At 46.9% G+C, this 14,155-nt stretch overlaps 1 protein-coding gene across 9 annotated transcripts in view; it reads left to right on the top strand.

Annotated features, from left to right (window-relative positions):
• The first annotated feature begins 1,570 nt into the window (after nt 1–1,570).
• The window catches only part of OSMR (oncostatin M receptor), a 72,877-nt gene continuing 60,292 nt past the window's right edge, over nt 1,571–14,155 (top strand). For 3 of the 9 annotated variants that reach the window (XM_057710245.1, XM_057710252.1, XM_057710253.1), the window contains exons 1-2: nt 1,573–1,749; nt 13,086–13,171. In XM_057710245.1, the coding sequence (XP_057566228.1) occupies nt 13,099–13,171 (73 nt within the window). In that variant the 5' untranslated portion in view covers nt 1,573–1,749; nt 13,086–13,098. Of the gene's footprint in view, nt 1,750–2,435; nt 2,641–12,556; nt 12,681–13,085; nt 13,172–14,155 lie in introns of all 9 variants that reach the window. The other 6 variants (XM_057710248.1, XM_057710250.1, XM_057710247.1 and 3 more) reach the window with 5 other exon arrangements.

Raw genomic sequence — 14,155 nt, 5'->3', positions numbered from 1 at the left:
CTAGCTAACAGAATCCAACAGCACATTAAAAAGATCATACACCATGATCAAGTGGGGCTTATCCCTGGAATGCAAGGATTCTTCAACATATGCAAATCAATCAAGGTGATACATCATATCAACAAATTGAAGGATAAAAACCATATAATCATCTCAATAGACACAGAAAAAGCTTTTGACAAAATTCAACATCCATTTATGATAAAAACTCTCCAGAAAATGGGCATAGAAGGAAATTACCTCAACATAAGAAAAGCCAAATATTTTTTATTTGGCTTCTCATCTGCTCTAACACCCCTCTGAACTGTTTCTGTAAAGAAGAAATTAACATTTTTTCCCTCAGTGAAACAGAGAATCAGAAAGCTTTCCTAAGCCTTTGGGACCTGGTTTGACAGAGCTCCAAAGCTGCGCAGATGGCTAAACTAATGTACTTTTTAAAACTACCGGAGTCATGAGGGGTGTGACAAAGGACTGTACATTTATTTAGACCAAAGTGCCTTTAACTTCGTTATCATCAAATATTTACGATATGCAGCATGGTCTTCGTGGCACCATTAGATATTATGTGTATTTAGGCCTAAAAAGAATTCTTTCCCTGGGATGGCATTGGGAGGCACAAAAAAAGTGGACAAACATAAAAGCAACATCTGGGCTGATTCTGACATTATTTTGAGCCATCTGGCCAATTCAAGAAGTGATTCTCACGTATGATTCATGGGTGATCCTTCTTGATTACTCTTGGTTCCCCCCCAGTCCCTGCCATCTGTGGTACTTTGCAGTACCCGAATCCCACCAGGCTTAGCTGACCGGAACTAGGCCCCATGGACAAGCCTCAGAGCGGCAGGGCATCCTTGCCCAACACCAAAGCCCCACCACTCTCCTCTCCGGGTCCAAGGCCACCATCATACCAGCCATACTTAGATGGTTTCCATACCAGCTCCAAAGTCCATATGCCTGTAGATAGTGCATCATGTAACGACGAGGAGAGGGCACATGTGCATTTCAAAGGCCCTGTATTTGAAATACGTATTGCAAAGACCGAACGGCATTATTAAGAGAAAAAGTAACCCATGTTGCAGCACACACAGCTCTTCGCGAAACTAAGGTTACAGGACTGTTGCTGCAGACGAAACTGTGACAGGGCTTTTCTCGAGAGGAACGCGAACCAGGATCCTGGGACCCTACTTTTTATTTGTATTGCTCTGCACGCCACATGGAAACGCAACCCGGACTGAGTCTGCCTGGAGACTTCGTGCCGGGGAGTCCGGGGCTTCTGCCTCTAGGCTGGAACAACAAGTGGCGGCGCGGGGTCCCCCGGGCTGCGCGGCGCGGCGCGCGGGCGCGATGCCCAGCCCGCCGGGTGTTGGGTTTCCACTTTTCCTTCCCAGGCCTGGCCCACTTCCTTTCCCACCGGTCCCCGCCCGGCCGCCGCGGCCGGGGGCCCGCACCTCGGCAGGGTCCCGTCCGCTCCCCCCCCCTCCCCGGGGACCCAAAGGAGGCGAATTCCTGTGGGTCCCGGCAGTGCCAAGAGTGCGCAGCGAGACGGGAAATTGCAAAAGTCCTGGGCCCTCTGCCCTCCCCCGCGGCTTTCCCGTAACTCCCGCCCCTGGGCGCGCGCCCCGCAGCTGATTCATAGCCCGGGCGCGGGGCCGATCCTGCACGTCCGCACACGCGCCCGCCCCGGCCTCGCAGCGCGGCGGCGGCCCCGCCGACGACCCGGCCCGGCTCGCGGAGCCCTCCGCCCGCGGGGTGAGTACCGCCCGCCCGCCCCGCGCCCCTCCGCGCGCCCCGCCTCCCTGCCGGGCTCTAACGACGGGCGGCCCCGGGCCGCGCAGGGGAGCTTCGCCGGCCCTTCCCGGCGGGACGCGGCCCGCAGCCCAGCCGTCGGCTTCCCCGGCTTGGCGCCCCGAGGCCCAGTTTGCTCCGGCTCGGGGTTCGCTCTGCCCCGGGGAGGATGCTTTGAGGGGTCCTCGCCCCTGGCCCGCCGGTCTGGTGCGTAACACTGGAACACGGGTTCTCCCCAGAGAGAACGCCGCTGGGGACACCACTAGGGCTCCTACCCCGCTTTTACGTTCGCCATCCCATCGCCTCTTTGGCACGGAGTCGGAGAGGAAAAATCTCCCTTTGACCCACTTTTGCCTCTCTCCCAGCACCCCAAAGTTAATGGGGCGTCCATTGCTGTCTCCAGCCTCCGCTCACGCTCGCTTAACTCGCACCTGACAGGCAGGCATTCCTCTCGCGGTCCGCGCCCTCCCTCCGCCGCATCTCTGCTTCCACCTGGAAGCGGGAGGCGCGCACACGCAGGTGGCGCGGGAGATCCCGGGGGTGCGGCGGTGCCTGGGGCACCCGCCCAGCGAGCGGAGGCAGCGCAGAGCTGTCTGGTTGGCGGTGGGAGCCTTGCATTTGTAACTGCCCCACCTCTCACCCTTTTATAGACAAACAGCACGGAGGGGTTCGATAACTTGTCCAAGACTGTAGAGCTGGCGGTGGTGGCACTGACGTCGTGAAGCGGGGGGCTGTGCCCCTGACACCGAGAGCCCTTTCTCGACAGCCCTTGGCCCACTCACGCCTCCATCCGTCCTGCCTGCCTGTGCTGTGGTGGGAGGCACAGGGCTCGGTGCCACTGAGCGAGGACGCCTGGTAACTGACACGCTTGAAGACTCTGAGCAAGCTTAGTCTCCGACTCAAGAGGGGTCGATGTGGGCAGAGGATCTGAGGGAACCGAATCTGGTGTATTTCATTTGAGCTAGAAGGAGAGAAGCTTTGGGTCTCATTCTCAAGTCTCACTGATTTGGGACTTGGGTCAAGTTAACTTATGGCCTCAGCCTCTGTTTCCTCCTTTGCAAAATAATAATGGTTCACACGTACCAGGCACTATTCTAAGTACTGCACATATGCCAGACGGCTTAAGCTTCACCAGTGAGGTAGATAGCAGTTTTCTCATTTTGATTTTATCAGTGAGAAAACTGAGACCCAGAGAAGTTAACCAACTTGTCTGTGGTCACACAGCTAGCAGCTGACAGAGTCAGGATTTGGCTTTGGAGTCTGCTTATAACCACTGTGTTGTGCCTCAAACTCCAGGACCCTTTTTGGAGTGCCTCCCTCCCCCGAATCGTGGTGCTGCATTATTGGCCTGCTTTGTCTGTCTCCTGGGCTGTTTTAAAATGCACTCAGAGACCCTTGAAGCTGAAGGGCCCCAAATCGTCATAGTGGCCAGGGATTCCCAAACTTAGCTATGCCTCAGAATCATTCTTGGAGCTTTTCAAAGCACCGGACTCCAGCTCCAGCTCCAGCTCCCTACTCAGAACCATCAGGGCATGCTAAGTTTGGTGTTTCCCCTGATAGCATCCAGTATTGTTAGAATGCCTCCAGTGACAGGGAGCTCACCACCTAACATCATTGTTGGACAGAGCTAATTCTCAGCTGTAATGTGCCTCCTTGTGGTACCTGTTCTGCCTGCTGTTGTCTCAGCAGATGTGTCTAAACCTTCTGTATCAAAGGCCACCTTGAGGGGAAAGGGCTGGTCTTAGGTGTCCAACGGGGACTGGAGCCACACTCGGGAGAACACTTATTTACACACTGCATGTTTGCCTTCTACCCCTTTCTTTAGCCTGAAAGAGCAGGAACACCTACAGGGGTGCACAGAGGGGTTCCAGAGTCTCTGTTGTTTCTTGTAACCTGAAAAAGGAACCAAATCGGGAAAACTGTCATGGTTCTGAAAGAGGAGTTGGTGGCTCTGTGATTTGACAAGAGGAAAGAGTGTGTTTTCCTTGTGGGAACTGGGCTGGAGCATTGCTGGCTGGGGTAGAAGGAAAGCTGAGTGAGTGTCATCTCGCTCACTTACAGGAACAGTGAGCCCTGGCTCTCCTTTCCCTGGGGGAGGAAGTCCTCCTTGATTGAAAAAAAAATATGAAATGGGGAAATATAAGGCAAATAAGATTTTGTGAGAAACACCCCTCCCTCCAAGAAGGCTTCCTTGTAGCTCTGTAAAGCGCAAGTTTCTTTTCCAGCAGCTGTGTCCTTGCCTTCACAACCTTCTGTTGGTTTTCAGTATTTTTTTACTCCAGATTGTCTGTTTTATTTTTGTGTTTTAAAAATAATACAAATAATAAGTAAATATATATATATACACGAACTACATGAAATAAAACGTAAAAGTACCTTGTTCACTCCTACTCACACTCAGAAGAGGGAAGGTGCAGGTTGGTACCTACTGTTCCAAAACTTTTTTCTTTTCTACGCACGTGCATAATATGTATGTATACTGTGTTTTAATGTGTGTAAATGAGATCTTACTATCATTGTGCAGCTTACTTTTTCACCTCCAAGTCTTAGAGATCTAACACGTCTGTACATACCTCTTTTGCTAATGGCTACATGTTATTCTAAAGTACTAATGCTTATTCTTATTTTAACTAGGGACATTTATTCATCCTTTCCCTTATTGATGGACATTTGAATTGTTTAAAATTATTCCGCATCAGCAACAGTGCTTCAGGGAAGATTATGCATTCATCTTTGTGCTTAAGCCTCAGTATATTATCCTAGGAGAGAGATTTGTGTGTCAAAGGGTTTATCCATTTTCAACTGGATAGATAAAACCCTTCACACTGCACCACCGACCCGCCCCAGGTACTAATTTAAACTCAGCACATGCGACTCTATTTCCCCCATCCTTCCTAACAACAGGTGTTATCTTTTTTTTAGTTTAAATTTTCAAATCTGGTAAGTGAGTGAAACCCCATAAGGCATTTACATTTGCATTTTGCTGATTGCTACTGCAATTTGATATCTCTGTATACAGTGTTTATGCATCATGTGTGTCTCCTGTGAATTACCTGGACATATCCTTTGCTCTAGGCCTGCGGGCTTCAGTAGTTGCGGCACGTGGGCTCAGTAGTTGTGGCTCGCAGGCTCTAGAGCACAGGCTTAGTAGTTGTGGCGCGTGGGCTTAGTTGCTCTGTAGCATGTGGGATCCTCTTGGACCAGGGCTTAAACCCTTGTCCCCTGCATTGGCAGGATTCTTAACCACTGCACCACCAGAGAAGCCTTAGGTGGACTATTGAAAACTGCTGATTTATGATGAAGACAGCCACATAAAATGTATCCAGTCTGAGTATGAAACATGTCAACTGATAGGAAAGCCAGAATTACAAGCGTCTTGGCAAAGAGAAAAACATAAAACATAAGGAACACTTGGAAAAACGTAAGATTAAATGTAAGATTTAAAAAACTCTTGGAAAGCATGGACTGAGGTTCCACTGTGTGAGAACACAGTGCGTGGCAGATCTTGAGAAGATGTAAATCAACAGGAGCTACACTCTTATGTAAGTCAATTTCGTGCACATAACGTTATCTCTTAGTTCTCTCTACTCCCAGTCTTCCTAACAGGGGACTTTGAGCAAGTTAATCTCAATCTAGCGAGCCCGTCTGTCTAAAGGGGATGGCATTATGTTTTTCTACTCAGGAAACTGGTTATTTTCTGTGTTTGAAAAGGCATTAGTAAAGTGCCTGCATTTTCTCAAGGACCTGAGAGATCACTTTTTTTTTTTCTGTGGAGAAACACATGACATGCTCATAGACTGAGCCAGTACCTAAAAAATAGCAACCTTTTATCAGGTCTGTTTGACAGCTATGGGCTGGATTTGAATCACAAAACACTTTTGACTAGTTTAACCCTCTTGGGAAATGTGTGGAAATAATGGACTTGCCACTGCTCGCACAAGACTGAACCCAAAATATGTAAAACACACACACACGCACACACGTTTTAAAGAATACTCTATGTTGCAGAATTACATAACTTAAGAGTTATCCATAATTTCTCGCATCCTACTTGCTTCTCTTCCCCTACCCAAGCTCTAAATTTATAACTTTTCATAGCTGGGTGCTTCTTTTGGGGCCAGTTTGGATCCTTCTAGTAGAAGACAGCAAGACAGAAATAGATGTGCAGGAGATCTTTGGGGAAAGCACTGTGAAGGATAGCTGGGGAAAGGGAACAGGAATAGACAGAGAGCACCTCCAAACCCACTGCAGGTCTGAGCCCTGTGAAAAAGGGCAGGGAAGAAGGAAGATTGGAAAAGAAGAGTTTCCAGCAGCAGCAGTGCAGCTCTGAGAACGTTCTGGCCAGGGTCGGGGAGACTTTGATCAAAGGTTGTCCATTAGAGGAACCCCATGTCAGGTGGAGAAGAGTTGGCTTGATCGTTGGCTGGGAGCAGCTCAGGGTGGGGGGCGGGAGAGAGAAGGCGGGGGCGGGGGCACTGATCGCTTTTTCTAATAGTTTGTTTTGAAGTGTAATCAACCTACAACACTGTGTTAGTTTCTGATACACAACATGGTGACTCAGTATTTCTATACATTCCAAATGATTACCATGATAAGTCATCATCTGTCAGCATACAAAGACATTACATAATTACACTATATTCCCCACACTGTATATTTCATACCTGTGACTCATTTATTTTGCAACTGAAAGTTTATATGCCTTAATCTCACTCCCCTATTTCTCTCCTCCCCCAGCCCCTCCCCTCTGGCAACAACCTATTTGTTCTCTGTATCTACAGCTTTGTTTCTGTTTAGTTATACATTTGCTCTTTTATTTTATTTTTTTAGATTCCACATTATGAGTGAAATCATATAGTATTTGTCTTTCTCTCTCTGACTCATTTCACTTATCATAATAACCTCTAGGGCCATTCATGTTGTTGCAAATGCCAAGATTTAATTCTCTTATATGGCTAAGTAGTATTCCATTGTGTACAGATGCCACATCTTCTTTATCCATTTATCTTTTGATGGTTGCTTCCGTATCTTGACTATTGTAAATAATGCTGCAGTGAACATAGGGGAGCATATATCTTTTCAAATTAGTGTTTTCATTTTACTCAGGTAAATACCCAGAAGTGGAATTTCTGGATCATATGGTAGTCCTATTTTTAATTTTTTGAGGAACCTCCAAACTATTTTCCATAGTGGCTGCACCAGTTTACATTCCACCAACAATGCAGGAGGGTTCCCTTTTCTCCACATCCTTGTCAGCATTTGCTATTTGTTGTATTTTTGATGGTAGCCATTCTGACAGGTGTGAGGTGATATCTCATTGTGTGTTTGATTTGCATTTTCCTGATGATTAGTGATGTTGAGCATCTTTTCATGTGTTTGTTGGCCATCTGTATGTCTTCTTTGGAAAAATGTCTATTCAGGCCCTCTGCCCATTTTTTAATTAGGTTGCTTGTTTTTTTGATGTTGAGTTGTATGAATTCTCTGTTTGTTCTAGTAAATTTAATAGTCTTGCATGTGTATCTTTGTTCATCTGGGTTTTATTTTGTTGAAGGAAATGAAGCCGTAGCAATAATGATCACGTTAACATTGATTGGATTTACTGTGTGTATCTTCCCATAATCTCATTTGATCCTCATGGCAATCCTATGAGGTAGGTTATTTCTTCTCATTTTACAGAAAAGGAAATCGAAGCCTAGATGGTTTAAGTAACTTGCCCATGGTCGTGTAGTTATTAAGTGCCAGAAGGGGGATTTGACCCTAAGTAGTCTTATGTCAGAGCACCTGTATTTAAAAATTACAATTTCCTTTTCCTACAGCGTTTGGGTTAGTAGATTGTTCCAGTACCATTTGGGGAAATAATGTATCTTTTCTCAAATGAAGTATCACCATTAGCATTTACTAAATGCCTACATATTCTTTGGGTGCAGAGTATTCCTTGGATCCAGGTTTTCCAGCTTTTTCTTTGACTTCATATGCAACTCGGAGACTCGGCTGTACTCCTAGCTGGAATCACAAAAATGCCAGGAATCATTTGAAATCAGGATTGACCTTACAAAACTGGTAGAAATACTTAACTGGGTAGGTTTAGAGAGTGGGGAAGATGTGCTTGAACCCTGGTCATACTTGCGGGTAACGGATACTTGAGAAGGAAGGAATGGTAGAATGGGGGTGAAACTTTATGGATGATCAATCCTATGCTGTGATATGGTGGAGCCCTTTAAAAAAAATAAGAACAGAACCTGGGAAATGTGGGATTCCTCCAAGATGTGGCATGTAACTCTTTGTACTGCCACATAGAAAGAACTCTTTCACAAGGTGCACACACCGAGCACGTGTCCTGTTTGAACAGCTTCTTTCTTTAAAATGGTATTTGCATATGACATCATTGGGGCACCCAGCCAATTCGGAAGAGTTTGGCAACACACCCATGTTCTTGGGAAGCAAGTGACTGATTAAACTGCCTCTCACGGGGATTATTTGCGGTGGGGAAACTTCCCAGGAATAAATACTTAAGTAATGACAGAATAAGAATTGCTGGTTGAAGAGGGGCAGGTTTTTCAAAAGTTGTGTGTTTATTACACGCCTAGTATTTATACTGAGGGATATTCAAAGGTATCTTCTTTCTTCAAAGAGAGGAGATTTGAATGAGAAGTTCTGCAAAAGAGTAGTTTTGCTTTGCTTGCCTCCCTCCTCCCTCCGCCCCCCCCCCCCCCGCCCCCACCCCTCGCAGAGAAGGAATGTCAGTGAAAGACTGTGAATTAGGCAACATTTGGCAACAGAAAATGTAGAAGGGCCTGAAAAGGAGTCTACTTGAATTAAAATAAAATTGAAAGCAAAGAAGAGAGGATGCAAGAAAATTGGTACAAGTTTGTATTCATTTACTGGATATCGATTGTGTAGCAACCATGTTCTGGGACTGTGACAGACCATGGGGAATAAGATCCAGGCCTGTACTCAAGCAGCTCACAGTCTGCGTGGGAATACTGGAGATCTGGAAAACAGAAGTAAAGAACAGATGTGGTCTGGATCCGTTAATCCCGTAGTCCTAACAAGGGATACAAACTACTATACATAAAATAGATAAACAAGATGGAATTACTGTGTAGCATAGGGAACTATATTCAGTATCTTGTAATAACCTGTAATGGAAAATAATCTGAAAATACACACACACACACACATATATATACTTGCTGTATGCCTGAAACTAACACCATATTGTAAATCAGCTATACTTCTTCTTTTTTTGGCAACACTGTGCGACTTCTGGGATCTTAGTTCCCTGACCAGGGATTGAACCCGGGCCCCGGCAGTGAGAGCAAGTCCTAACCACTGGACTGCCAGGGAATTCCCTCAACTATACTTCAATTTTAAGAAACTGGGGAAAGTTTTTTTAAAAAGAGAGAGAACAGATTTGGGAAAAGGACAAAATCACGTGGATGAGGCAGGAAAGTACTTTTCCTTTCTGAATTCTGCCACTTTCTTACTGGAAATTAGGCGTGGTGACGCTCCTAGCTCAGGGTTGTGGAGAGAGAAAGCCTGTTGAATGAATGGGAGGGCTGGGAAGCCTCTTCCGGGTCAGAAGCAGAGCTTCAGAGGAAAAACCAAGCCCTGCTTGGTGCCCCCTGAGCGCCCGTGGGGGGACCGTGCCAAGCAGCCAGCTGAAGGACTCCCCAGCCCTCATCCTTGAGGGGAGGTAGGAAAGCCTGGCTTTATCCTGGATTTTCGTTTTGATCTGCATAAGGGGGCGTAGGGTAGGGTGTGAAGCATCCCAGAGCTACGTGCTCGGACCTCTTTCTCTTTTCTGTCTATATACCTCTTGGAGCTCATGCTGTGCTGTGGCTTTAAATGCTATATGTGCGCACCGAGGATGCCTGGATGTGTACCCGCAGACAAGACCCCTCCTAGGAACTCCAGGTGGTATATCCAGCTAGCCTCTTGACATCTCCACTTGGATATCAAGTAGGCATCTCCAATTAAGATGTCTCAAGTTGGGTCCTTGATACAGCCCAGTAAATCATTCTTCTACTTCTCCATTAATGGTGATTCCCTTTTTTTCCAGGGACGCAGGCCACAATTCTTGGAGCCACCCACCCCACACAGCCTGCCGGCTCTGTCTGTAAAATCTCCCCCGATTTCACCACCGTTCCCACCACCTCTGCGGTGCCCCGGGTCTAAGCCCGCGTCAGTCTCCAGCCAACGGTGGCCATGACCTCCACCTGAGCCCCTCCTGCCACTCTTGCCCCCTGCAGTCTCTTATTCCAGGTTCTTTCCTGTGCAGCGTAAGGCAGACCATGTTACTCCTTTGCTTAAAACTCCCCAGTGGCTCCCATCTCACTCGATGTAGAAGCCAAAGTCTCGAAAGTGTTTTCCCTGTCTGCTCTCCCTCCCAGCACGGCCTCTGATTTCTCGGGTCACTCACCTCCTCGTCCACCAATCAGCCAGGTCCGTGTTGTTCCTTGACTGTACCCAGTGCTCTGCCACCTCAGGATCTCTGCACAGTTCACTCCCTCACCTCCAGCCTTCTGACTCTGTTACCGGTCGGGGGGTGCGGGACGTGGGGGGTGGTCTCACAGGGAAACAGCTGTTGCCCTTGGAATCGGATGACTGGAGGAGGATTGACCTAGGTGGCGTGGAGGGGAACCACGTGGGCTGTGCAGCAGTCACCTGGGGCTTGGAAGCAGCTGGCTCAGAGCCCTCGGTGTCTGTGTTTTTCTGACAGTGTCAGGCTCTGTGCCTACAGGAAATCTGTTCATAGGGCGTTTCCCACAGGGGGCTCCACGGGGGTTTCTGGGAGGTTCTCCCATCCGCTGACTCTTGTTTTACAGCTTTTGATGAACTTTATTATTTTAGGTTTTCACGCACGGCTAGGACGCGTAATCCTCCTGCAAAAGGTCCTGAGGTGGTCTGGAGCCTGAAGTATCGGGGTAGTGGCTGCCCGGTCACAGCACTAGAAATAACCACTTTGCTCTGTGTAGGCAGGGACCACCGGGTCACAGCCGCCACCGGTACAATGTGTGTAAAAGCAGTGCCCGTCAGAACTGATGAAAGGAAAACCGGGAAACCGAAACGGCTGCTGGAGCCGAGGTCCTCAGCTTTACATCCTGCCAAGTGTGAGATGGTGGGAAAGGGCAGGGCTTCAGGCAGGACTGTCCTGGTGATTCTCAAGGACTGTCCTGAGATACCCAGACCATAGAAATATGTGCCTTGTAAATACTCTTATCTTTCAATTTTGTTCTGTGACAATTGTATTCTTTCTGTTTTGTGTTGTGTTGCTTATTTTACTGTGGTGAAATGTACATGAGACACAATTGAGCATTTTACCCACGTTTCAGGGCACAGTTCAGGGGCACTGAGCACATTCACACTGTCGTGCAGCCATCCGCACCACCCTCCCCAGGACTTTCTCCTCTTCCCAAACTGGAGCTCTGTCTCCAGGAGACACGGACTCGCCTTCCCCCTCCTCCAGCCGCTGGTACCCACCATGTACTTCTTTCTCTAGGAGTGTGACTAGTCTAGGTACCTCATATGATAAATAAGTTTTTAGGATATCATTTTATGAAGATAGACGATTGTATTCTTTAGTTTTCTGGTTACCCTTAATTGGTAGGTGGCCACCTTCTAGTTTTAAGTTTGCCCCCTGACTTATTTAATTTTTGTGACATGTAAAATATTTGATTTACTAAAAATCCACCTTTTTAGAAACGTCTTAAGGAGCCTTTTCGTGCAGAGGACAGGAGGCAGCGTGCATCTCACCCCCGCAATCACCTGCTTTTGAATTGAGGGGATGAGCTGTCCTCACAGTGGTGGCTCCTTCTGTTTCTCGGGTGACATAAATGCTCAGAGGATGGGACCCTGTACCATAGACCAGGGTGGATGGATATTTCAGTGAACAGTGAGTGTCAGACCCTCCCCTTTGGCATTTTCCTTTGCCTTCTCTTTGGTTCTCAACAGAAGCTGTTTTCTCTTGAGTCCGTTTTCCCCCTGGCTTTGATACTCAGTCGTAATAGGAACCTATCTGAAGTTGTCAGTAGAGATTTTAGTATGGTGTGAATGACCTGCTGCCAGAAATTGAAGTAGCAGAAAGCAGTGCTTAGAGGATCAGGAAGAACAGCCGTCGTTTGCAGACTTCTGCTCCTGTGTAAGCAGGTTTGACCACCCCAGAGGAACTGAATGGTTTGCTTTACCCTCTTCCTGTCTTCACTGCTGTCCCTGTTTCTTGTAAATGCTGTTTAAAGAAAATAAGTGGAGGGTGTGGGCAGTGAAAATGGAATTTTCACAGAATGTCTAGCTGTGGATGACACCCAGGTGACTAGACAGAGGCAAAAGTTGACTTTGAATTTTTCTTTGCTTCCCTCTGAGATGAGTCAGCGTTTGAAGTAGAAAAGTGAAATGCAGTGCTTCCCCTAACATGTTTATTGTTCCATGAAGACCATACTAGACTTCTTGAGGCCATCCAGGCTTGTTCTCTGTGACCTTGGATGGTCCCGTGGTCAGAGGACCTGATGAATCAGTGAAGCTCTTTGGCCTGTAGTTCACAGCCCTGTTCTAAGCAAAACCGGAAATTATCACAAACCATGAAACTCAGCCTGTCTCCTCTGGTGGCATGTGCCCATTTCTCAGGTGATTTTTCAGGAGGGAGGCAGGGAAGAGCAGAGATGACTCCCCGGTAAGGAACTCATTCGAACGTAGCTCTTCTGAGACTCTGGCTGGTTTTTAACTTTTGTTTCTCTGCTTTATCTTTCTTCACCAACCTTTGCTTGGTTTGAAGAGCTCAGTGGACCCATTATGTGTTGCCACACAGCCTCAGTGGCACATCTGGGAACAGCTGCTCCGGGCTGGGGTGTGGCCGGCTGCTGGCTGACCTAGGCTGGCCCCTGGCTGCAGCGGCTCAGGTGACTCAGCTTTGCCTCCTGGGTTGCTCCTCCTCCTCCTGGGTCCAACAGAATAACCCAGAAATGCTCTTTTCATGCCAAAGGTGGAAACAAAAGAGCAAACAGAAACACACAAAGTCTCTGGAGGCCTAGGCCCCAAGCTGATGCACCATCACTTCGGCCTCATTTATGGGCCAAAGCACCTCAGATGGAGCAGAGAAATTGACTCATTCCCCGGTGGGGGGGGCGGGGGGGCGGGGCCGGTGGGGGACGGACTCCGAATTCACAATGCGAAGGAGTGTGGATATAAGGAGGAAAGAAGAATGGGAGCCTTGAAGGCCATTATCTTCTGCAATTCGTTCAGAGAAACCTGCTCACAGCTAAAATTAAATGAAACTTCCCCCTTTTGTACTTTATCTTTTTCAGAAAACCAGAACCTATGGCTCTCTTTGCAGTCTTTCAGACAACATTCCTCTTGGCATCACTGTCCCTGAGAACTTACCAAAGTGAAGGTAAGAAGTGGAAAGAACAGTAAAAAAAAAAAAAAATCACAAAGGGAAGAGAAACCAGTAACAGGTGCTTAAATTACTTAGAATTGGTGAGTAACAATGATTACCTTAGTCTTGACCTTCCTGATCTTGACGGCTCATTTTAGTAAGCTGCACCTTAACCCTGATCTCCTGGTGAATGGAAACTTGTCAGTGAACCTAATCCCACACACAGAATTTCATGGTCAGTATATGGTCCGTGGGTATTGCCAGAGGAGCTTCCTTCTGTACTTGCTGGGTAGAGATGGGTGTGACCACTGTTGGCCGCAAGGTTAGTACAACGTGAGATGTCCTACAGCTATGTTCACTCAGAGGCTGTTACCTGCAAAATAATATGCTAAGTGCTGAAATGCTGTCTATGGGTAAAGAAATAGTATTTGTCTCTTAGCAACTCCCCCAGTGAAGGTATTTGGCCACAAATCAACTTTGTAAATAAAGCCAATAAGAATTCAACACCGTTAAAATGTTTATGGATACTTTATCACTTTGAGCCAGTTTGAAGACAGCCTCAACCTTGAGAGAGTTTCTGTAGGTTTATAAGGTTTGGTTGCTTTTACCCGTATTTTATAAAGCTTTACCATTTCCTCTTTCTGCACTTATTGTTTGCTGTATACTCTCTTTGTAACAGAGAATACAGGCATATGCTTTTAGTAATTACACAATTCCTGTCCATGGAGTCGTGAAAATGATGTTTGCAAGAAATAGCCATAGAAATTTTCTTTTTTCTTTGAAACTCTGTGATAAGCTATTTAGAAATAAAAGGGAGATTTTGGTTCTGATAATAGCTCAATTCTCTGATATTCTTTAGGTCTGGGTTTATTTATTTATTTTAGGTTCAGGGCACATGAGAAGGTGCTACTTTTATGGCTTCTTAAAAATAAAAGTTTGATTGTTGGTTTCTTTCATAATCTGGAGCTGAAAGGCGGGAATTAGGAGGAGGACTCTTTT

The sequence above is a fragment of the Hippopotamus amphibius genome, chromosome 15, assembly GCF_030028045.1.
Source record: "Hippopotamus amphibius kiboko isolate mHipAmp2 chromosome 15, mHipAmp2.hap2, whole genome shotgun sequence".
Lineage (NCBI taxonomy): Eukaryota > Metazoa > Chordata > Mammalia > Artiodactyla > Hippopotamidae > Hippopotamus > Hippopotamus amphibius.
Note: the sequence above shows the minus strand (reverse complement) of the source record. Positions and strands in the feature narration are given on the sequence as shown.